Source organism: Coregonus clupeaformis, chromosome 28 (assembly GCF_020615455.1).
Source record: "Coregonus clupeaformis isolate EN_2021a chromosome 28, ASM2061545v1, whole genome shotgun sequence".
NCBI classification, from domain to species: Eukaryota; Metazoa; Chordata; class Actinopteri; order Salmoniformes; family Salmonidae; genus Coregonus; species Coregonus clupeaformis.
The window spans coordinates 18,441,043-18,465,560 of record NC_059219.1 but is presented as its reverse complement, the minus strand read 5'-3'; the positions used below and the strand labels follow the sequence as shown (position 1 = coordinate 18,465,560).

Sequence of the window (24,518 nt, the reverse complement as noted above, 5' to 3'; positions counted from 1 at the left end):
GTGCATATATTCACTCATTTTTCTGTGTACAATTTCGCTGTCTCTCATCTCATGATTATTTTTTCCTTTGCATTGCTTTTTAATTTAAATGCAATAAAACTGTAATGGAAATGTCACTTTTTAGATAGAAGAATGTGCCTTACTGATTGACTTCTTACAGAAAACAACTATTTGAATCATTGACACCTTAACACTGTGGGTTGGGCTGTTTTTGCACAGCAGACTCCAGTACTATATTTCAAGTTGTATGAATAGTAAAAAGGAAAATAAATACATTATCTCCACAACCCTACCTTCATGACAATTTGTAATAAATAAAATAAATAACTAGAAAATCCGTTGCACATAAGCTATTGATTGGCAGGCCATTCCAGCACTGAATATTGCACTATGAAGTCCATTGTACAAAAGCAAACACGTTCACCTGGGTTACGTAAATTCCAATAAACTCTCTAGCCTATGTCTACCTATTAAAACTTTAGGCCCTCCCTCTCAAGTAGGGCGACCTAGTTAGAATGGGCAAGCGCTCTCTATAAACTCCATGCTAGTTCTTCAATCATTGCAAATGTGTCTGACTCGAACAGCCTCCTGTTGAAACACTTTCCCTGTTTCCCATAGGACGCTGTCATTGGATTAGTTCTATTATCCAGACAGGAGTGCCATCCCTACTCCCGGTACTTCAGACTTGCTGACTGTCAAGGTTGTCCACCGGCACCGCACTGCCACCTACTCGACCGGACCTGCAAATTGGCTTGATTGTGTGCTCAGGACGCAACGATGGGGAAGGACGACGCAAGAGCAGAGTGGGACAATCCCATGCAATTTGTCCTGGCGTGTATATCATACGCGGTTGGACTGGGAAATGTGTGGCGTTTTCCATACTTGTGTCAAATGCATGGCGGGGGTAAGCAATATTTATTTATTTATTTATTTATTTATTGTTTTCCGACAACAGGTGCAGCGCAGAGCCTAATTTCGGGTTTCATCCATAATATATTGTAGATTTAGGCCCACAGTTATTTTTGATTAAATATCGAACTGCAATATTTGACACTGTTTAAAATTTGCAATGGTTTTGAAAAATTCTCTCACTTAGTTGTTAGTTCAATTAATATTTTTCATATTCCTCCCCATAAGTAACTGAGAACATTTAGTCCACTCAAAAACAGAGGGTATGCATGTACCAAAGCCCATACATAAAGGAGCTTTTAAAAGCACACGCATAAAATAACTTTCCACTCCAAGTTTGGATTGATACAGAGCCCACTTTTAACCCTTAACACGCCCCGTTGTTTGTCACAGAATAACAATGGATCAGCATTTGCTTTTGTATTTCGCTTTTAATGGTCTCAACTGATTACAAAGTTTTACAATTAGTAGCCTAACAGTCAACAGGTGTTTATGTTGTGTTCTTCCATTCATAGATTCCTAGAAAATGTTCACATACAGGAGACTCCTTGATGCCTCGGTTGCTTTAAGGCCCATATGTCCATTCCATAAATACAGATGTGGTATGCTAGTAGAGTTATTGTGTATTTATTATTGTAGAGTTATTGCCTTAATGTAACTGTCCAGTAAAAAAAAAAAAATCAAAGTTAATATTCTGTTAACTCATACCCATATAATGTTGTTGTCTCGTCCTATACTCGTATTTGTGTCCAAAGCATAAATTGGATAAACAAAAACACTTCAAAAACCCCAACTCAAACTTGTATCTCAAACAGTCAGTTTAAAAAATGCTTGCTATTTCCTCATCGAGTATCAAATCAATCAAATCGACAACAAAAAATTTCACATCCTTCGTACACAACAGGTGTAGACTAACGGTGAAATGCTTACGGACCCTTCCCAACAATGCAGAGAGTAATAACAAGAGGAATAAATACACAATGAGTAACGATAACTTGGCTATATACACAGGGTACCAGTACCGAGTCGATGTGTAGGGGTACGAAGTAATTGAGATAGATATGTACATATACAGTGGGGAAAAAAAGTATTTAGTCAGCCACCAATTGTGCAAGTTCTCCCACTTAAAAAGATGAGAGAGACCTGTAATTTTCATCATAGGTACAGGTCAACTATGACAGACAAAATGAGATTTTTTTTCTCCAGAAAATCACATTGTAGGATTTTTAATGAATTTATTGGCAAATGATGGTGGAAAATAAGTATTTGGTCAATAACAACAGTTTCTCAATACTTTGTTATATACCCTTTGTTGGCAATGACACAGGTCAAACGTTTTCTATAAGTCTTCACAAGGTTTTCACACACTGTTGCTGGTATTTTGGCCCATTCCTCCATGCAGATCTCCTCTAGAGCAGTGATGTTTTGGGGCTGTCGCTGGGCAACACGGACTTTCAACTCCCTCCAAAGTTTTTCTATGGGGTTTAGATCTGGAGACTGGCTAGGCCACTCCAGGACCTTGAAATGCTTCCCACTCCTTCGTTGCCTGGGCGGTGTGTTTGGGATCATTGTCATGCTGAAAGACCCAGCCACGTTTCATCTTCAATGCCCTTGCTGATGGAAGGAGGTTTTCACTAAAAATCTCACGATACATGGCCCCATTCATTCTTTCCTTTACACGGATCAGTCGTCCTGGTCCCTTTGCAGAAAAACAGCCCCAAAGCATGATGTTTCCACCCCCATGCTTCACAGTAGGTATGGTGTTCTTTGGATGCAACTCAGCATTCTTTGTCCTCCAAACACGACGAGTTGAGTTTTTACCAAAAAGTTCTATTTTGGTTTCATCTGACCATATGACATTCTCCCAATCCTCTTCTGGATCATCCAAATGCACTTCAGATGGGCCTGGACATGTACTGGCTTAAGCAGGGGGACACATCTGGCACTGCAGGATTTGAGTCCCTGGCGGTGTAGTGTGTTACTGATGGTAGGCTTTGTTACTTTGGTCCCAGCTCTCTGCAGGTCATTCACTAGGTCCCCCCGTGTGGTTCTGGGATTTTTGCTCACCGTTCTTGTGATCATTTTGACCCCACGGGGTGAGATCTTGCGTGGAGCCCCAGATCGAGGGAGATTATCAGTGGTCTTGTATGTCTTCCATTTCCTAATAATTGCTCCCACAGTTGATTTCTTCAAACCAAGCTGCTTACCTATTGCAGATTCAGTCTTCCCAGCCTGGTGCAGGTCTACAGTTTTGTTTCTGGTGTCCTTTGACAGCTCTTTGGTCTTGGCCATTGTGGAGTTTGGAGTGTGACTGTTTGAGGTTGTGGACAGGTGTCTTTTATACTGATAACAAGTTCAAACAGGTGCCATTAATACAGGTAACGAGTGGAGGACAGAGGAGCCTCTTAAAGAAGAAGTTACAGGTCTGTGAGAGCCAGAAATCTTGCTTGTTTGTAGGTGACCAAATACTTATTTTCCACCATAATTTGCAAATAAATTCATTAAAAATCCTAAGATGTGATTTTCTGGATTTTTTTCTTCTCAATTTGTCTGTCATAGTTGACGTGTACCTATGATGAAAATTACAGGCCTCTCTCATCTTTTTAAGTGGGTGAACTTGCACAATTGGTGGCTGACTAAATACTTTTTTTTCCCACTGTAGGTAGGGCAAGTGACTAGGCAACAGTATAGATAATAAACAGTAGCAGCAGCGTATGTTATGAGTCAAAAGAGTTAGTGAAAAGAGGTCAATGCAGATAGTCTGGGTAGCTATTTGGTTAACTATTTAGTAGTCTTATGGCTTCCATAAGATACAGACTTGGTACAGACTTGGTGTATCGGTACCACTTGCCGTGCGGTAGCGGAGAGAACAGTCTGTGACTTGGGTGGCTGGAGTCTTTGACAAGTTTTAGGGCGTTCTTCTGACACCACCTGGTATAGTTGGCAGAGAGCTCGTCCCCAGAGATGTACTGGGCCGTACGCGCTACCCTCTGCAGGGCCTTGCGGTCGGATGCCAAGCAGTTGCCATACCAAGCAGTGATGTAGCCAGTCAAGATGCTCTCAATGGTGCAGCTATAGAACCTTTTGAGGATCTGAGGGTCCATGCCAAATCTTTTCAGCCTCCTGAGGGGGAAGAGGTGTTGTTGTGATGTGTTGGTGTGTGTGGACGATGTTAATTACTTAGTGATGTGGACACCGAGGAACTTGAAGCTTTTGACCCGCTCCACTACAGCCCCTTCGATGTGGCTGGGGGCATGCTCAGCCCTCCGTTTCCTGTAGTCCACGATAAACTAATTTGTCTTGCTGACGTTGAGGGAGAGGTTGTTGTCTTGGCACCACACTGCCAGGTCACTGACCTTCTCGCTATAGGTAGTCTCATCGTTGTTGGTGATCAGGCCTACCACCGTCGTGTCATCAGCAAACTTAATGAAGGTGTCGGAGTCATGCGCGGCCATGCAGTCGTGGGAGTACAGGAGGGGACTAAGCACGCACTCCTGAGGGGCCCCCATGTGTTGAGGGTCAGCATGGCGGGTATGTTGTAGCCTACCCTCACCACCTGGGGCCGGCCCGTCAGGAAGTTCAGGATCCAGTTTCAGAGGGAGGTGTTCAGTCCCAGGGTCCTGAGCTTAGTGATGAGCTTGTAAGGCTCTATGATGTTGAACGCTGAGCTGTAGCCAATGAACAGCATTCTCACATAGGTGTTCCTCTTGTTCAGGTGGGAGAGGGCAGTGTGGAGTGCAATAGAGTGCGTCAGCTGTGGATCTGTTGAGGCGGTATGCGAATTGGAGTGGGTCCAGGGTGTCTGGGATGATGGTGTTGATGTGAGCCATGACCAGCCTTTCAAAGCATTTCATGGCTACAGATGTGAGTGCTACGGGGCAATAGTCATTTAGACAGGTTACCTTGGCGTTCTTGGGCACAGGGACTATGGTGGTCTGCTTGAAACATGTAGGTATTACAGACTGGGTCAGGGAGAGGTTGAAAATGTCAGTGAAGACACCCGCCAGCTGGTCAGTGCATGTTCTGAGTACGCATCCTGGTAATCCGTCTGGCCCCGCGGCTTTGTGAATTTTAACCTGTTTAAAGGTCCTACTCACATCGCCTATGGAGAGCGAGATCACACAGTCATCCGGAACTACTGGTGCTGTCATGCATGGTTCAGTGTTGCTTGCCTCGAAGTGAACATAGAAGGCATTTAGCTCCTCTGGTAGGCTTGCGTCACTGGGCAGCTCACGACTGGGTTTCCCTTTGTAATCCTTGACATCTGACGAGTGTCAGAGCCGGCGTAGTAGGATTAGATCTTAGTCCTGTATTGACACTTGGCCTGTTTGATGGCTCATCAGATGTCGTAGTGGGATTTCTTGTAAGTGTCTGGATTAGTGTCCCGCCTCTTGAAAGCTGCAGCTCTAGCCTTTAACTCAGTGCGGATGTTGCCTGTAAGCCATGGCTTTTGGTTGGGATATGTACCTACCTACCTGTGGGGACGACGTTGTTGATGCGCTTATTAATGAAGCCGTTGACTGATGTGATAAACTCCTCAATGTTATCAGATGAATCCCGGAACATATTCCAGTCTGTACTAGCGAAGCAGTCCTGTAGCTTAGCATCCGCTTCATCGGACCACTTCTGAATTGAGTGAATCACTGGTACTTCCTGTTTGAGTTTTTGCTTGTAAGCAGGAATCAGGAGGATAGAGATATGGTCCGATTTGCCATAGGGAGGGCGAGGGAGAGTCTTGTATGCGTTTCTGTGTGTGGAGTAAAGGTGACCTAGAGTTTTGTTGACTCTAGTTGCACAGGTGACATGATGGTAAAAATGAGGCAAAATGGATTTCAGTTTCCCTGCATTAAAATCACCGGCCACGAGAAGCGCCCTCTCTGGATGTGGATTTTCTTGTTTGCTTATGGCCCTATACAGCACGTTGAGTGCAGTCTTAGTGCCAGCATCGGTTTGTGGTGTATGATGTCATACTAATGAGTAGGGTGAGCTGGCCAATCAGCAGTCTAGAGGAGGATGAGCCGGCCAATCAGTGGTCTATTCGCATTAATATTTTTAATGACCGATATACACCCACACCATTCTGTTGTTGGAGTATGCCCACACCACCGGAGGTTGGTGGCACCTTAATTGGGGAGGACGGGCTCGTGGTAATGGCTGGAGCGGAATATGTGGAATGGTATCAAAAACATCAAACACATGGTTTCCATGTGTAAATAATTGAAGAGTTTCATTCCAAAATGCTCTATATACATTTTCTGAAATGTTGGTAAATTAGGTCTTATTGTTTAAAGAATTTATGAAAGAGATTGGTGTGTTATTTCACCATCTAATCAGGCTTGTTCAATGACAGACATGTATTTGTTTAAAATCTATCACTTGATGGTTTTATTTCAGAGAAACAAATAATCATGTTTTGTTGCAAGAAGCGAGAAATAAGTACTACTGCTTGGTTTTACACAGTTAAATGTGACAGATAACGAAACGTTTAATAAAGAACTGTACAAATGATACATTTGTGAAACAATTTTATTTTTTAATTTAAAAAATGAATCACTATAGTAATGTGAGATCTGTATGTAAAATGTTTACATTTGACATTATAGTAATCTCTTATCCAAAGCGACAGTTAGTGCATTAAGATAGCTAGGTGAGACAACCACATATCACAGTGAAATATACAGGATACGAACATTCCATTACAACTAAACAATGGATACATAGTGTTTTGCTAATAAAAAAATAAAAAAATAATAATACACATCTAGAATATATTCATAAAAAAACTGAGAACAGTAATATTTTACACACACACATGAAGGTACCCATAAGCAATCATTTTTTGGTGAAAAAACAAATGTGAAAAATGTGTGGATATAGCGTTTTGGAACGAAACTTCAATTATAGGTCATATTTCATAGAATTCTGGAAACTTACTAATTCTGGTTACTTTAAGGCAATGCCCCACCAACTTGACACTGACAGAGATAAGATGCCGGAAGAAAAATACACTTGAACTACCTCATGAAATTCTACCTCATGAAATTCTACCTCATGAAATGGTATACCTTTGTTGTTCTACCTTATAAATTGTTCTACCCTTGTTGTTTTAATATTTGCAAGAATGTATGCCCCCCTTGAGGCGACTTGCATGCCCCTATGAGGCTCTGGTTTAGGAGAAGCTACTCAATACTAATAATCTACATCAGGCTTACACGTAATGACAGGACTTCAAGCATACAGTCATCAAAATGACATGTGTGACAACCAGTACATCATGAGTGTGGACAAATGACAGGAGGTCCCAAAAAGGATCATATTTACAAAATGAAATGTCCCTCTCATTGTTAAAAGATCGCAAGGTAAAACAGAAAGATAGGACATTAGGGGTTAGGGGTCTTGCATAATACATATTGAGGACCCCCTTAAGTTCTATATTATGTTATCATTGCATTGTGCATTTTTGTATTTTACAGTGTTTAAAAAAATCATTTGTCAGAGTGTAAATAATCACCTGATACACATTACAATAACATTATTTTACAATCATGTTTTTCTTGTGCAACAACTTGAGAAATCTAAGATTACAGTACAGGAAAAGCTATTTATTCCAATACTTCCAACTATTCCAACTTCCATCTAATCCTTATCCGATTATACAAGCTGTTTCTGTGTGAACACTCATTCTCAAGGGTTCATTACAGTCAAAGGAAGGTAGCATGAAGCATCTGAGAGCTAGAAGCATGGAATCTTCCATCTAACTGCTAAATTAGGGACAATTACATGCTATTTCTATACCACTATGTTCACCCACTGAGTTAATTAATTAATTAATTAATTAATGAACGGACGGATGGATGGACGAGTGAATTAATGAACGAGTGAATTAATGAATCCCAAAACGTTTCCAAGCCATTACCTGGTGCAGTGACTAACCCGTCTCTAGACTCGCTTTGACCTTGTGTTTGTGTCACTGAGCATGTCCCCCAGCTCCACTGTCGCCCTCACCCACTGCCCCCTTCTCTCCCTGCCCCCCTGCCTGCTTGCTGTAATTACTGTCTACGACTCAGACTAGCAGGCTGGAAATCACAGGAGACAGGTCACTTTGACCCAGGCCAGACAGTTTTTTTGTGATCGCTATGAATACTGAGAAAGCCAGAGAGAACAGAACCCAGTAGAAACATGAATGAAGCTTTGTTTACATGTTAGACCCTTGATCAAAGAATAATGAAGGAAGCACTGTACTGCACTGCACCCTTTCTTTCCATTAATATATAGGGAGAAGAAATATGCAACAGCATACAAGGACCGAGACCACATTCATTATGTAAATAAAATAGAACTATTAAGAATGAGAACACATTTTCTGGGTGTCATGTGAATCTGAAGCTCAGTGCATTACCTTATAGATCATGTGTGTGTTTTTGTCTATGCTACTGCAGGTATTGTACAAGTGGGTTTCTTTTGTGTGTTTTGAATGGTAAAATATACTGTATGTGTGTCCTTTTTCTGTCCTCAGGTGGCTTCCTGATCCCATACATGCTCATGCTGGTCCTGTTGGGTGTACCCTTGTTCTACATGGAGTTAGCCATTGGCCAGAAGATGCGTCTGGGCAGCATTGGAGCATGGAGAGCTATTAGCCCCTATCTGGGGGGAGTGGGTGAGTACTGAATATATACAGTACCAGTCAAAGGTTTGGACACACCTTCTCATTCCAGGGTTTTTCTTTATTTTTTACTATTTTCTACATTGTAGAATAATAGGGAAGACATCAAAACTATGAAATAACACATATGGAATCATGTAGTAACCAAAAAAGTGTTAAACAAAATGTTATATTTGAGATTCTTCAAAGTAGCCACCCTTTGCCTTGATGACAGCTTTGCATACTCTTTGCATTCTCTCAACCAGCTTCATGAAGTAGTCACCTGGAATGCATTGCAATTAACAGGTGTGACTTGTTAAAAGTTAATTTGTGTAATTTCTTTCCTTCTTAATGCGTTTGAGCCAATCAGTTGTGTTCTCACGAGGTAGGGTGGTTATACAGAAGATAGCCCTATTTGGTAAAAGACCAAGTTCATATTATGGCAAGAACAGCTCAAATAAGCAAAGAGAAACGACAGTCCATCATTAATTTAAGACATGAAGGTCAGTCAATCCGGAAAATGTAAAGAACTTTCAAAGTTTCTTCAAGTGCAGTCGCAAAAACGATCAAGCGCTATGATGAAACTGGCTCTCATGAGGACCGCCACAGGAAAGGAAGACCCAGAGTTACCTCTGCTGCAGAGGATAAGTTCATTAGAATAACTGCACCTCAGATTGCAGCCCAAATAAATGCTTCTTGGAGTTCAAGTAACAGACATATCTCAACATCAACTGTTCAGAGGAGACTGCGTGAATCAGGCCTTCATGGTTGAATTGCTGCAAAACAAACACTACTAAAGGACACCAATAAAAAGAAGAGACTTGCTTGGGCGAAGAAACACGAGCAATGGACATTAGACCAGTGGAAATCTGTCCTTTGGTCTGATGAGTCCAAATTTGAGATTTTTGGTTCCAACCACTGTGTCTTTGTGAGACGCAGAGTAGGTGAACGGATGATCTCTGCATGTGTGGTTCCCACTGTGAAGCATGGAGAAGGAGGTGTGATGGTGTGGGGGTGCTTTGCTGGTGACACAGCATTCTGCAGCGATACGCCATCCCATCTGGTTTACGCTTAGTGGGACTATCATTTGTTTTTCCACAGGACAATGACACAAAACACACCTCCAGGCTGTGTAAGGGCTATTTGACCAAGAAGGAGAGTGATGGAGTGCTGCATCAGATGACCTGGCCTCCACAATCACCCGACTTCAACCCAATTGAGATGGTTTGGGATGAGTTGGACCGCAGATTGAAGGAAAAGCAGCCAACAGGTGCTTAGCATATGTGGGAACTCCTTCAAGACTGTTGGAAAAGCATTCCAGGTGAAGCTGGTTGAGAGAATGCCAAGAGTGTGCAAAGCTGTCATCAAGGCAAAGGGTGGCTACTTTGAACAATCTCAAATCTAAAATATATTTTGATTTGTTTAACACTTTTTTGGTTACTACATGATTCCACATGTGTTATTTCATAGTTTTGATGTCTTCACTATTATTCTACAATGTAGAAAATAGTAAAAATAAAGAAAAACCCTTGAATGAGTAGGTGTGTCCAAACTTTTGACTGGTACTGTATATACACTGCTCAAAAAAATTAAGGGAACACTAAAATAACACATCCTAGATCTGAATGAATGAAATAATCTTAGTAAATACTATTTTCTTTACATAGTTGAATGTGCTGACAACAAAATCACACAAAAAGTATCAATGGAAATCAAATTTATCAACCCATGGAGGTCTGGATTTGGAATCACCCTCAAAATTAAAGTGGAATACCACACTACAGGCTGATCCAACTTTGATGTAATGTCCTTAAAACAAGTCAAAATGAGGCTCAGTAGTGTGTGTGGCCTCCACGTGCCTGTATGACCTGCCTACAACGCCTGGGCATGCTCCTGATGAGGTGGCGGATGGTCTCCTGAGGGATCTCCTCCCAGAACTGGACGAAAGCATCCGCCAACTCCTGGACAGTCTGTGGTGCAACGTGGCGTTGGTGGATGGAGCGAGACATGATGTCCCAGATGTGCTCAATTGGATTCAGGTCTGGGGAACGGGCGGGCCAGTCCATAGCATCAATGCCTTCCTCTTGCAGGAACTACTGACACACTCCAGCCACATGAGGTCTAGCATTGTCTTGCATTAGGAGGAACCCAGGGCCAACCGCACCAGCATATGGTCTCACAAGGGGTCTGAGGATCTCATCTCGGTACCTAATGGCAGTCAGGCTACCTCTGGCGAGCACATGGAGGGCTGTGCGGCCCCCCAAAGAAATGCCACCCCACACCATGACTGACCCACCGCCAAACCGGTCATGCAGGAGGATGTTGCAGGCAGCAGAACGTTCTCCACGGCGTCTCCAGACTCTGTCACGTCTGTCACATGTGCTCAGTGTGAACCTGCTTTCATCTGTGAAGAGCACAGGGCGCCAGTGGCGAATTTGCCTATCTTGGTGTTCTCTGGCAAATTCCAAACGTCCTGCACGGTGTTGGGCTGTAAGCACAGCCCCCACCTGTGGACGTTGGGCCCTCATACCACCCTCATGGAGTCTGTTTCTGACCGTTTGAGCAGACACATGCACATTTGTGGCCTGCTGGAGGTCATTTTGTAGGGCTCTGGCAGTGCTCCTCCTGCTCCTCCTTGCACAAAGGCGGAGGTAGCAGTCCTGCTGCTGGGTTGTTGCCCTCCTACGGCCTCCTCCACATCTCCTGATGTACTGGCCTGTCTCCTGGTAGCGCCTCCATGCTCTGGACACTACGCTGACAGACACAGCAAACCTTCTTGCCACAGCTCGCATTGATGTGCCATCCTGGATGAGCTGCACTACCTGAGCCACTTGTGTGGGTTGTAGACTCCGTCTCATGTGAAAGCACCGCCAGCATTCAAAAGTGACCAAAACATCAGCCAGGAAGCATAGGAACTGAGAAGGGGTCTGTGGTCACCACCTGCAAAACCAGTCCTTTATTGGGGTTGTCTTGCTAATTGTCTATAATTTCCACCTGTTGTCTATTCCATTTGCACAACAGCATGTGACATTTATTGTCAATCAGTGTTGCTTCCTAAGTGGACAGTTTGATTTCACAGAAGTGTGATTGACTTGGAGTTACATTGTGTTGTTTAAGTGTTCCCTTTATTTTTTTGAGCAGTGTATATGATTTATTTATTTATTATTATTATTAATACTTTTTTTGGACAGAGGACACTGCACATAGTGCTGCATGTATGGGTGCACACTGCCATTGAAAAAATTACATAAACTTGCCTATAATTTATCACACACATATTTAAATATATGGTTTTGTTACATTTAGGCCAGTACTACTGTGTCAAATATACAGTGTTGGGGAAGCTAAATATAGTTTATAGTTTAAGCTACCAATATATAGTTAACTAAAGTTACTTTGAAAAAGTAGTTCATTACATACAAACTACTTTGTGAAAAATTACCATATGTAAATCTGAAATGTCATCGATTACAAATTGCAAGAATAGATCACTTTGGGGTCATTTGTTAACAAAATGTGTAATTTAGCCTATTTAACACAAAAATGATGTTTCAAGTGAGAATTAGGCAGGTCTGAAGAAAGGAAAGTATTGCCTATTTCACCCATATTTTCTATTCTTTTTGCAAAAATGTAGTGTGTAGTTCCAGTAGTTAACCACACCACTACCTGGCAAATAAGTAATTAACCAGAGGGTTCTACATGGAAACCAAATGGGTTCAACCTGGAACTAAACAGGTTCTACCTGCAACCAAAAAGGGTTATCCTATGGGAACGGCCCAAAGAACCCTAAAATGTAAGCTACTGTAAAAAGTAATTAAATTACTAGTTGAATCACATGTAGTTTACTTCTCCCCAACACTGCAAATCTATTTCAACAACCAAATAAAAGTATCCTTATCAAAGATGCAAATGAGATATTATCTGCTTATAGTTTAAATAGATATGTTCCTCTCTCTGCTGGTTCCAGGTCTGGCCAGTGTTGTGACCTCCATGTACCTATGCCTCTATTACAATGTCATCAATGCATGGAGTTTCTGGTACCTCTTCCATTCATTCCAGGTTAGTTCCAGTCTCACAATGGCAAAATGATCTTTATTTTCGATAGAGCAATTCAAAGTATTTGACCTGCATTCAGATGTATGATGTGATCATAAAATGTAGACAATCTTCAATAAGTTGTTACAATCTTATTACAAGCTGTATCAACAGGCTCACTCAGCTTTGAGGACAGACTATTGGTGTTGTGCAGACTGTTTTGTTTGGATCCTTAGAAGATACAATTAATTGCTCTAGTGCTATCTGTAACGTCCTGTGCCTGACCTGACCTGTGCTGTTTCCTCCCACTCTGCTCCAGTCGGTCCTGCCATGGGCAGAGTGCCCGATTAACAGCAACCTGACCGGCCCTGTGGAGGAATGTGAGCGGGCCACGCCCACCCAGTACTTCTTCTACAGAGAGACCCTGGACATTTCCGGGTCCATCGAGGAGAATGGAGGGATCCACATGGGACAGGCGCTCTGCCTCCTGCTGGCCTGGATGATTGTCTACCTGTTCATCGTCAAGGGGGTCAAGTCCACCGGGAAGGTGAGAGGTCAGAGGTCAGCTCGGTAACGATGGACAGGGTCAAGACAGTTATGGCACAATTATGTCATGCAAGCTGCAGATCTAGTGGATGTAGGTCACTATCGTCTCCTATGTCATACAGGTAACTGCCCAAAAAAGGAAACACCAACATAAAGTGTCTTAATAGGTTATTGGGCCACCACGAGCCAGAACAGCTTCAATGCACCTTGGCATAGATTCTATAAGTGTCTGGAACTCTATCGGAGGGATGTAACACCATTCTTACATGAGAAATTCCATAATTTGGTGTTTTGTTGATGGTGGTGAAAACGCTGTTGTAGGCGCTGCTCCAGAATCTCCCATAAGTGTTTAATTGGGTTCAGATCTGGTGAATGAGACGGCCATGGCATATGGTTTACATAGTTTTCATGCTCTTCAAACTATTCAGTGAACCCTCATGCCCTGTGGATGGGGGCATTGTCATCCTATGGGAGAATAGCCATGGTGGCCAAAATAATGGCCTGCCCAGCATTTTTATACATGACCCTAAGTATTTTGGGATGTTAATTGCTTAATTAACTCAGGAACCACACCTGTGTGAAAGCATCTGCTTTCAATATACTTTGTATCCCTCATTTAGTCAAGTGTTTCCATCATTTTGGCAGTTATCTGTATCTTTACTGAGCAGAGGAAAACAGTCAGCTGAGAGGTGACCTCGAAAACAAAGGAAAGGGTCAAGAAAGTTATTCGTAATGGCGAGACAAGGTACAAACAGTTCAAGACTCTAAATGGTCCAAAAATTGTCCATCAAGGCGAATAAAACAATTAAAGTTTGTGGCTGCAGAGTTTGCCAACTCAGAATGATGGGGCAGGGGAAGGGGAAGCAGATCCAATGGATCTTTACTGAACTGAGGAAAACATCAGCTGAGAGAGTGAGGGGGCCTCATAGGAAAGTTTTGAAAACCTTGGCCTACTTCATCACATAACTATCTAGAGTGGGAGTCTCTGAGGAGACAAGCCAGGGTGAAAGTAAAGGATACTGTGTCAACACAGACAGAGAACTGTTTTCTGGTCTGCTGTTCACAGTGGATTCATGGCAGGGCCGGGGTTATGGGCGGGCCCTAGGGTGCCTGGCCCGCCCTGCCGTACCTCCTTGCCCATCCGAATAAAATATAGAAATATTAATAATTTATTTGACCGAGACGCGCACTGACAGAAAGACGCATCAATCTCAGATAAAGCATCCGAGCGATCGAAACAGCACCCCTCTGTCTCCGTATGTGTAGACCATGTATCTGATGCTGTCTATACAAAAGGAGGATGGCATGTTTTACTTTTTCAGGCCAGACAGCATCAGATACATGGGCTAAATTTGTACATATACATTTTTACATTTTAGTCATTTAGCAGACGCTCTTATCCAGAGTGACTTACAGTAGTGAGTGCATACATTTTCATACTTTTTTTCCATACTGGTCCTACATATAGTAAGACAGAGGCCGCTGTTTGCTCGCTAGTTTCAGCAGAGAGGAAGAGGGCTCACTCTCGCCAAACTCTGTCCTGAATAAGCCCAATGCGTTTCTATGGGCATAAATGCAGACCTAAGCTTGTCGCCTGCATTCCTGCCTTTGAGACAACGACTCGCATTGTTAGGGCGGAGACATGAGAATCTCGTCATTATATACAAATCTCTGGTTTCAGCCACTGTTCGGATGCTGGCTTCCCCTAAAGTAAATTGATGTTTTGCCAAAATTATATAATTACTCCTGTCTAAATAAAATCATTAAAAATACTTTACCAGAGAGCTTGACTTAGCCACATAGGATCATTAGCTTCTTCATTTTTTAAACTAGCTGTGGATTGTTTCAAATCACAAGTGCATAGGCTTATATCTCTCTCCAGAATGCATGCACTCAGCTCTCAAGAATGTGCTCCAATGTCTCCCAACAATTCTTGCACATTCATTGTTTTATTGTGTGAATTGTTTGCCCTTTGATTGTTTATTTTGATAAATTCGCCATTACATACAGTATGTAACCAGTAGGCCTAATAAAGGTACTGTTAATCCCCCGTCATTTGGTTACATACATTTCTGTTAATGCATGTATTACAGTCATTTACCGTTCTCATTCTTTGAGTGGAAATGTTTGCAGAGTTTACAACCTGCTACACTTCTGAGAAACAAGTTTTGGTTTATTTAGGAGTTTTGTTTGGAGTGCTCCATGTGAGCAATTAGCATGTGTATGGTTTCTCTGTCATAATTTGAGGGAGTGCACATGTCTGAGCACGCCAACCTGCTGAGTTGATACAATGTTGCACTTCACTGTGCTACGCCACTGGAAACAGGCATAGTAGAGAGATTAATGCGATTGAAAAAATAGAATTTTCAACAGGGTATTTTCTACAGTTTTTATTTTACTTTGTTGACGATGGAGGTTATAGGTCTACTGCTGCATTGGCCTATAGGCTATCTCTGAGTTCCATGTGCTAATTTCTTTAGCCGCCAATGGATCACAGTGTATCAATGTGTCCATGTGGCAAAGGCTGGTGCTCTTGCATTAGTTGCAGTTTAACTTTGAGATTTGTATTATTTAAATGAAACTGTTCCATGAAAAATAACTGGCACGCAGATGGGTAGAAATGGTAGGATAAATTGTAAGCTTCCCCAAACTTGAAACTCATGAGCTGCCTATGATCTTTATTATAACACGCAAGCGCGTGCACACAGGAGGTCCCGTGAAAACTGATTCGTTCTGGCACCGGCCCTGATTCAAGGGGCTTTTGATATTGATATGATCTCTCATCTAAAATGACCTAAAAGAGGTTCATCAAATCAAATCACATTTTAATCGTCACATGCTTCGTAAACAACAGGTGTAAATTAACAGTGAAATGCTTTCTTATGGGCCCTTCCCAACAATGCAGAGAGAAATAATAGAAAAGTAATGACATCGTTATCGATTGATGGAAAGATATACACAAACAAGTTCACTTTCACCTACAACTTCACAGTAAATTCAGCGAGCAACGTTATAAAACCGTGGGAAAAGCATGCCAAATCTGTGTTAGCAAACAGGCAATCAGTGCAGCATAGCTGAACTTTGACCCTGAATCCTCCTGCTGTTTCTGCCCGCTCTAGGTGGTGTACTTCACAGCCACCTTCCCCTACCTGGTCCTCATCATCTACCTCATCCGTGGGGTCACCCTTCACGGAGCCATCAACGGTGTCAAGTACATGTTCACGCCTAAGGTATGAATGATTAGATGAATGAAATAACTTACTTATTGAGCCCCAATAGCCTCCGTTTTCACAGCCAAGGTATGGTGGCTCATGGACATTGTTTTGTTCTGTTTAATCATGCTTTACATATGTGTGTGTGCTACTAATGTGTGTGTGTGTGTTTGCTGTCTCAGATGGAACAGCTGGCCAACCCCACTACGTGGATCAACGCGGCCACTCAGATCTTCTTCTCTCTGGGCCTGGGCTTTGGATCCCTCATCGCCTTTGCCAGCTACAACCAGTACAACAACAACTTTGAGAAGCAGGCCATCGTCGTGTCCATAGTCAACAGTGGCACCTCCATCTTCGCCAGTATCGTCACTTTCTCCATCTATGGCTTCAAGGCCACCTTCAACTACGAGAGCTGCCTGGAGAGGTGAGGCCCTGGGTGGGATCGCGGCCTGGTTGGTTGTCTCATTGACTTTGGCATTGAACTTTCAACTCAGAGTAGTAGGTGACACCAGTCAGTAGCACTCAGCAAGTAGAAACGTAAACAATTCTAGGTCAAACATATACAATTAATTTAATGTCTGTAGACTGTAGCAGTTTCTGCAGACATACAGATGGAACAGATGGCAGGTGCTTGGACTTGGGAAGGCATTATAATCTAGATCAGCAATGAGAGGAAATGTATAGGGGGCTAGACATACTGTATGCTTCAGATCAGAAATGCCCTTTCCAGTGGTGTAGCACAGCCATTAATAATTACATTTACATTTTACATTTTAGTCATTTAGCAGACGCTCTTATCCAGAGCGACTTACAGGAGCAATTAGGGTTAAGTGCCTTGCTCAAGGGCACATTAACGTCATTTAGCAGACGCTCTTAGCCAGAGCGACTCACAAATTGGTGCGTTCACCCTATAGCCAGTGGGATAACCACTTTACAATTTGGGGGGTTAGAAGGATTACTTTATCCTATCCCAGGTATTCCTTAAAGAGGTGGGGTTTCAAATGTCTCCGGAAGGTGGTGAGTGACTCCGCTGTCCTGGCGTCGTGAGGGAGCTTGTTCCACCATTGGGGTGCCAGAGCAGCGAACAGTTTTGACTGGGCTGAGCGGGAGCTATGCTTCCGCAGAGGAAGGGGAGCCAGCAGGCCAGAGGTGGATGAACGCAATGCCCTCTTTTTTGGGTGTAGGGACTGATCAGAGCCTGAAGGTACAGAGGTGCCGTTCCCCTCACTGCTCCATAGGCAAGCACCATGGTCTTGTAGCGGATGCGAGCTTCAACTGGAAGCCAGTGGAGTGTGCGGAGGAGGGGGGTGACGTGAGAGAACTTGGGAAGGTTGAACACCAGACGGGCTGCGGCATTCTGGATGAGTTGTAGGGGTTTAATGGCACAGGCAGGGAGGCCAGCCAACAGCGAGTTGCAGTAGTCCAGACGGGAGATGACAAGTGCCTGGATTAGGACCTGTGCCGCTTCCTGTGTAAGGCAGGGTCGTACTCTCCGAATGTTGTAGAGCATGAACCTGCAGGATAATGTCATAAACCATGGCAAAATGTTTAGAATGACAGGAAATTAGCTATAAAACTGCAAAATCTTCTTTCAACCTCATGGCAAAATGCGTAGAATAGCAGAAAATTTGCTTTAAAACTGCAACATTTTCTCTCAGCCTCATAGCAAAATGTGTAGAATAGAATGATATTAGCTATAAAACAGCACATGTTTCTCTCTGCCAGTGGTGTACCGCTATAATACTGCGCTACACTACTGGCCCTTTCATGACACTGACATTTCTCGTCTTCTCCCAGGATGCGACTGCTGCTCCTGAACACCTTTGATCTAGCAGAGGACACCATCAGTCTGGAGAATGTCAACCACTGGATCGCTGAGCTGAACAGCACACACCCAGAACAGTTTGCTAGTCTGGGAGGTAGGCTGGAGACCTGTGACCTAGAGGCTGAACTAGACACGGTAGGTAATCATGATGACACACAACTCAAATGAACTAATAAACTCAATAGAACTTAATTTACTACCTCTCTTAGGGCTCGATTCAATCTGAATCGGGGAAGTTCTGCGATATAGCGCGACTGAAATTTAAAGGCAATGTTCCCGCGTTCACGGAGACTGCATTCAGGGTAAATGCTGCATAAATCGACTCAATCCGATCTTACCTTTACATTTCAACCGCACTACAGTGCAGAACCTCCGCGATATGGATTGAATCGAGCCCTTAATCAAACAAAATACCTCTGCTTTCCTGCCAATATGTAAAGGCAATAAAAACTTCTCTCACCATTCTATAAATCTTTAATCTTTTAGTCATTGTTCAAAGTCACCTATTCAACTTTATTCGACTCTGTAGTGGTGGTAGTGAGATGTGGCAAATATCATTGGCTGTTGCAGTTACAATTAATGTTAATATTTAATTGTCAATGCTCTCCTGGATTTTCCATTTTGTCCATCCCACTTATGTTTCCAATGGACAAAAGCAAAAAATTAAATACTGACTTTAGCCACTTGAATAATAATTTGCGCTATGCGGGACTGAATATCCACTAAGCTCGCTCTCCCTCTCCCTCTCCCTCTCCCTCTCCCTCTCCCTCTCCCTCTCCCTCTCCCTCCCTCTCCCTCTCCCTCTCCCTCTCCCTCCTCTCAGGCTGTCGAGGGTACAGGCCTGGCCTTCATAGTGTACAGTGAGGCCATTAAGAACATGCCCGTGTCTCAGCTGTGGTCTGTGCTCTACTTCATCATGCTCCTGCTGCTGGGCATGGGCAGTATGCTGGGCAACGTCATCGCCGTCATCACCCCCCTCAGTGACTTGAAGTTCATCAACCGCTACATGAGCACCAAAACACTCAATGGTGAGAGAGAAGGGGTGATGAGGGGAAGAGGAGGGTTGAGCTAATGTGAACATGAAGCTAGTTTTAGGGTTGAGGTTGAGGGTAAGTGTTGAGCTAAGGTGTGAACATGAAGCTAGGGTTAGGGTTGACCTGGGGTGCGGACATGAAGCTAGGTTTAGGGTTGACTCGGGCATGTCTTGTCCTTTAGGTTGGTGTGTCTGTTCTGCCTGCTGCTTGAGTTAGGTGTGTGTGTGTGTGTATGTGACTAACAGGTGTGTTGTCCCATCCTACATTTTACATTTTAGTCATTTATCAGATGCTCTTATCCAGAGTGACTTACAATTAGCGCATTCATCTTAAGATAGCTAAGTGAGATAACCACATATCACAGTCGTAGTAAGTAAATTTTTTCTCAATAAAGAAGTTATCATCAAAGTCAGTGCTTGTAGGAAAAGATAAGTGCACCTTTTTTTTTGGGGGGGTAAGACTGAGATGTCTTATTTAAGATACTATTGGAAGAGATAGGGTTTCAGACGTTTTCGGAAGATGGCAGGGACTCTGCTGTCTTAGCATCGGGGGAAGCTGGTTCCACCATTGGGGTGCCAGGACAGAGAGGAGCTTGGACTGGGCTGAGTGGGCCAATCCTCTAGGTTTGGTGTGTGTGTGTGTGACTAACAGGTGTGTTGTCATATCCTGTAGGTCTGGTGTGTCTGTTCTGCCTGCTGCTTGGCCTGGGCTTCACCACCCGATCTGGGAACTACTGGTTCACCATGTTCAACGACTATGGAGCCACCTTCTCTCTGCTCTTCATCGTCCTCATCGAAGTTATCACCGTCTGCTACATATATGGCATCAAAAGGTGTGTGTGTGTGTGTGTGTACAATATTGACAATGAAGAATGACTCATTTCAGAAGCTTTCTAAGCATCATCACCTTTGCTGTTCGAAATCAGAAAAACTAACATCTTGTCGTACAGTACCTTATCTCCAAGAAACAATAGTTGAGCTGACATTATTTGAAACAGTTTCCACTCCAGAATGTGTAGCCCTACTGCAGTTTTGTTAGCAGCTAGTAGTTAAATCTTTAAAGTACCTCATAAAAGCTGTATTGTGTCCAGTAATGCCAAACAAAACTTAGCATAATCATCCACAAATACCTCACATTCCTTTCACTCTGCTCTCAGGCTTTTGTGTTGGCTGTACTGTAGTTTTTTAAGTTGGGCTTGTACTGTTTATTAATAGCAAAATGGCTTATGAAGCATAGAAGCAATGTCCTTTGAATGTTGAAGGAATGTTGAAACTAAAATACCATGGTTGTCTTTTGCCCATCCAAAATATATGAAAGTATTTTAAGGAAGGGAAAGGGGGATACCTAGTCAGTTGCACAACTGAATACATTCAATCAAAATGTGTCTTCCGCATTTAACCCAACCCCTCTGATTTAGAGAGGTGCAGGGGGCTGCCTTAATCAACATAGTCATCATGTCAATGCTCCTGCAACCTTTCCCTCTCCAGGTTTGAGAAGGATGTAGAAGACATGTTAGGTCATCGTCTTAACTGGTACTGGAAGATCATGTTGGCAGGAGTCAGTCCCATCCTTCTCATCGCACTATTCATCTTCTACATAATCAACTATATCCAGGGAGGAACGCCCACATACCAGGCCTGGAACAAAGAACTGGTAAGACCTCTCTTTTTATCTCCAATATCTTATCAATAACCCTGATATTACACTAACAAGCACAGCACTTGCCCAGAACACTGGTAAGATAAGATAGTACTTTATTAATCCCCAAAGGGGGATTTGATTGTCCCAGTCATACATGAATGAAAGAAAAGCACTGGCACAGACTATGCTGCTTCGGGTTTTATTCATGCACCCAGATACAATGTTGATCCCTGCCTGTCCTGTTGTCTCCCTCTCCTCCAGGGGAAGTCTGTGGTGACGGAGTATCCTCCCTACGCCCAAGCCTTCATCGGCCTCCTCCTAGCCTCCTCTGTCTGCTGTATCCCTCTGACGGCCCTCTACGCCTACTGTAAGAAGAGGAACCTGGCCAGTGGGAAGAGAGAGCGCACTGTCAGCACTGTGTCAGCGTAAAGACCCGCTAGTTTTAGGATCGACTGATCGACAGTCTACTGTCCGTATCATGGCTGTCTTAACAGAACAGGACCTCAAGCCAAAGGCCCTCTTTCTCTCACCGGGGCAGGCTGGCTCGCCCGCTGTGCTGCTGGTGGACAGACTGGCATACTTGTACCTAGCATTAGGCCTAGTCGTCCTTTGGCATCTAACACTTACTGGGATATAATAGTGAACTTTTGTATTTTGATTAGTTCTATTAGTATTTTTGTAGTTGCGGTTCTGAGCAGGGCTTAGAACTACATCCAAAATATTTCAGAAGTGAAGAACGAACAAATTATCTTGTCAATGGTTTATTGCATTTAAAGGCCCAGTGCAGTCAAAACCGTGATTTTCCTGTGTTTTATACATATTTCCAGGCTATGAGGTTGGAATAATACTGTGGAATTGGTGTAAGAGCTGTTTGGTTGGATGGAGCTTGAAGACATCACTAGGTGGTAAATTAGTTAATAGACCAATAAGAAAGAGAGTTCCAAACCTCTCTGCATATAACAGCTAGTTTTACGTTTTCCCCTCCCTACTCAGACCACTCCAAGACAGTCCTAGCAAAATTCTTGCTTGAGAAATTACTCTTTGTGCAGATGCTATTTTGGTTTCTTTTTTACCATTTTAATTGAAAACAATCACAGTAAGGTACTTAATTGTTACCCATAAATGATTTGATATTTAGATAAAAACTGCTGCATTGGACCTTTAATGTTTATCTTTCAGTAGCAGATTTGTGAGACAAAGTGTGTCAAGCCTCTTTATTTAAAGCTCCACAAAATGTTTAAGATATTCTTTCCCTTAAATTTCAGTATGGTGAAGTATTTTGTATCCCATTAGTTTACTGTAGATATTCTGTAGATTACTCAATGAGTTGTGAGATATGTTGAGTGCCTGGATGTACAAGGCAGACCTTTGTCTGACTCGGTTATGACTGAATACAGTCGGACTGGTGTCAAATGACCAAGAACAACTTGTAGCAATATCTATATGTGATATAGTGTTTGCAAACGTACTGATAATATCACATATAACGATGACCAGGACCAAGACCATATCTATACCTATGGGCTTTGTTGTCAATCCACCATCAGTGACTTCTTACCAGGATCATAGTGGGGTGCAATGTAACAGAATGTTCAGATAGATACATATTCTGTAGAACAGACACTATTCTCTGTCATATACAGTGGGGGAGAAAAGAATTTAGTCAGCCACCAATTGTGCAAGTTCTCCCACTTAAAAAGATGAGAGAGGCCTGTAATTTTCAACATAGGTACACGTCAACTATGACAGACAAAATGAGAAGAAAAAAATCCAGAAAATCACATTGTAGGATGTTTAATGAATTTATTTGCAAATTATGGTGGAAAATAAGTATTTGGTCAATAACAAAAGTTTATCAATACTTTGTTATATACCCTTTGTTGGCAATGACACAGGTCAAACGTTTTCCGTAAGTCTTCACAAGGTTTTCACACACTGTTGCTGGTATTTTGGCCCATTCCTCCATGCAGATCTCCTCTAGAGCAGTGATGTTTTGGGGCTGTCGCTGGGCAACACGGACTTTCAACTCCCCTCCAAAGATTTTCTATGGGGTTGAGATCTGGAGACTGGCTAGGCCACTCCAGGACCTTGAAATGCTTCTACGGGCTACTCCTTCGTTGCCCGGGCGGTGTGTTTGGGATCATTGTCATGCTGAAAGACCCAGCCACGTTTCATCTTCAATGCCCTTGCTGATGGAAGGAGGTTTTCACTCAAAATCTCACGATACATGGCCCCATTCATTCTTTCCTTTACACGGATCAGTCGTCCTGGTCCCTTTGCAGAAAAACAGCCCCAAAGCATGATGTTTCCACCCCCATGCTTCACAGTAGGTATGGTGTTCTTTGGATGCAACTCAGCATTCTTTGTCCTCCAAACACGAAAAGTTGAGTTTTTACCAAAAAGTTATATTTTGGTTTCATCTGACCATATGACATTCTCCCAATCCTCTTCTGGATCATCCAAATGCACTCTAGCAAATATCAGACGGGCCTGGACATGTACTGGCTTAAGCAGGGGGACACGTCTGGCACTGCAGGATTTGAGTCCCTGGTGGCGTAGTGTGTTACTGATGGTAGGCTTTGTTACTTTGGTCCCAGCTCTCTGCAGGTCATTCACTAGGTCTCCCCGTGTGGTTCTGGGATTTTTGCTCACCGTTCTTGTGATCATTTTGACCCCACGGGGTGAGATCTTGCGTGGAGCCCCAGATCGAGGGAGATTATCAGTGGTCTTGTATGTCTTCCATTTCCTAATAATTGCTCCCACAGTTGATTTCTTCAAACCAAGCTGCTTACCTATTGCAGATTCAGTCTTCCCAGCCTGGTGCAGGTCTACAATTTTGTTTCTGGTGTCCTTTGACAGCTCTTTGGTCTTGGCCATTGTGGAGTTTGGAGTGTGACTGTTTGAGGTTGTGGACAGGTGTATTTTATACTGATAACAAGTTCAAACAGGTGCCATCAATACAGGTAACGAGTGGAGGACAGAGGAGCCTCTTAAAGAAGAAGTTACAGGTCTGTGAGAGCCAGAAATCTTGCTTGTTTGTAGGTGACCAAATACTTATTTTCCACCATAATTTGCAAATAAATTCATAAAAAATCCTATAATGTATTTTCTGGGAAAAAAAATTCTCCATTTGTCTGTCATAGTTGACGTGTACCTATGATGAAAATTACAGGCCTCTCTCATCTTTTTAAGTGGGAGAACTTGCACAATTGGTGGCTGACTAAATCCTTTTTTCCCCACTGTAGAATAGGAAATCGTGTCAGCTCTATAGGAATAATTTATTTCTGCAACGTTCCAGAATGTTTCACCTCCTGAACGCGTAAAAGTTTCTGTGCTCTTCTAAATAGAAAGTATTGTAGTGTTGCACTGCTGTCATAGAATCCACATCAACACAGCCCAATGGCTATGCAACAATGTGCTGTGCATAGTCACGAACCAAAAACAAAATGTAGGCCTACTCTTTTTACAGTCAAATGTATGGGTTTGCACAGAAACAATTGCCAAACATGTAATAATGTGAGCACTTTTAATGTGAACAATTTCAAACCATCCATTTACAATAATGTAAACAGTGTGTAAATATATTTGTACTATGTTGAGTACAGGTTGTTGTTAGTGTTATTATTTTAACTGTGTACCACAATGATGTGTTCATGTTTTGTACATGGTATTTT

At 42.8% G+C, this 24,518-nt stretch overlaps 1 protein-coding gene across 1 annotated transcript; it reads left to right on the top strand.

The window, feature by feature from the left end:
• Window positions 1-566: 566 nt before the first annotated feature.
• LOC121543017 (sodium- and chloride-dependent transporter XTRP3-like) lies at window positions 567-21,673 on the top strand. Its single transcript, XM_041852689.2, has 11 exons — window positions 567-904; window positions 8,426-8,566; window positions 12,519-12,610; window positions 12,906-13,133; window positions 16,252-16,362; window positions 16,527-16,768; window positions 18,142-18,304; window positions 18,993-19,197; window positions 19,876-20,035; window positions 20,691-20,856; window positions 21,106-21,673. Exons 1-11 carry the CDS (start codon window positions 778-780, stop codon window positions 21,271-21,273), a joined length of 1,803 nt encoding a protein of 600 aa, XP_041708623.1. The 5' UTR covers window positions 567-777; the 3' UTR covers window positions 21,274-21,673.
• Window positions 21,674-24,518: the final 2,845 nt, after the last annotated feature.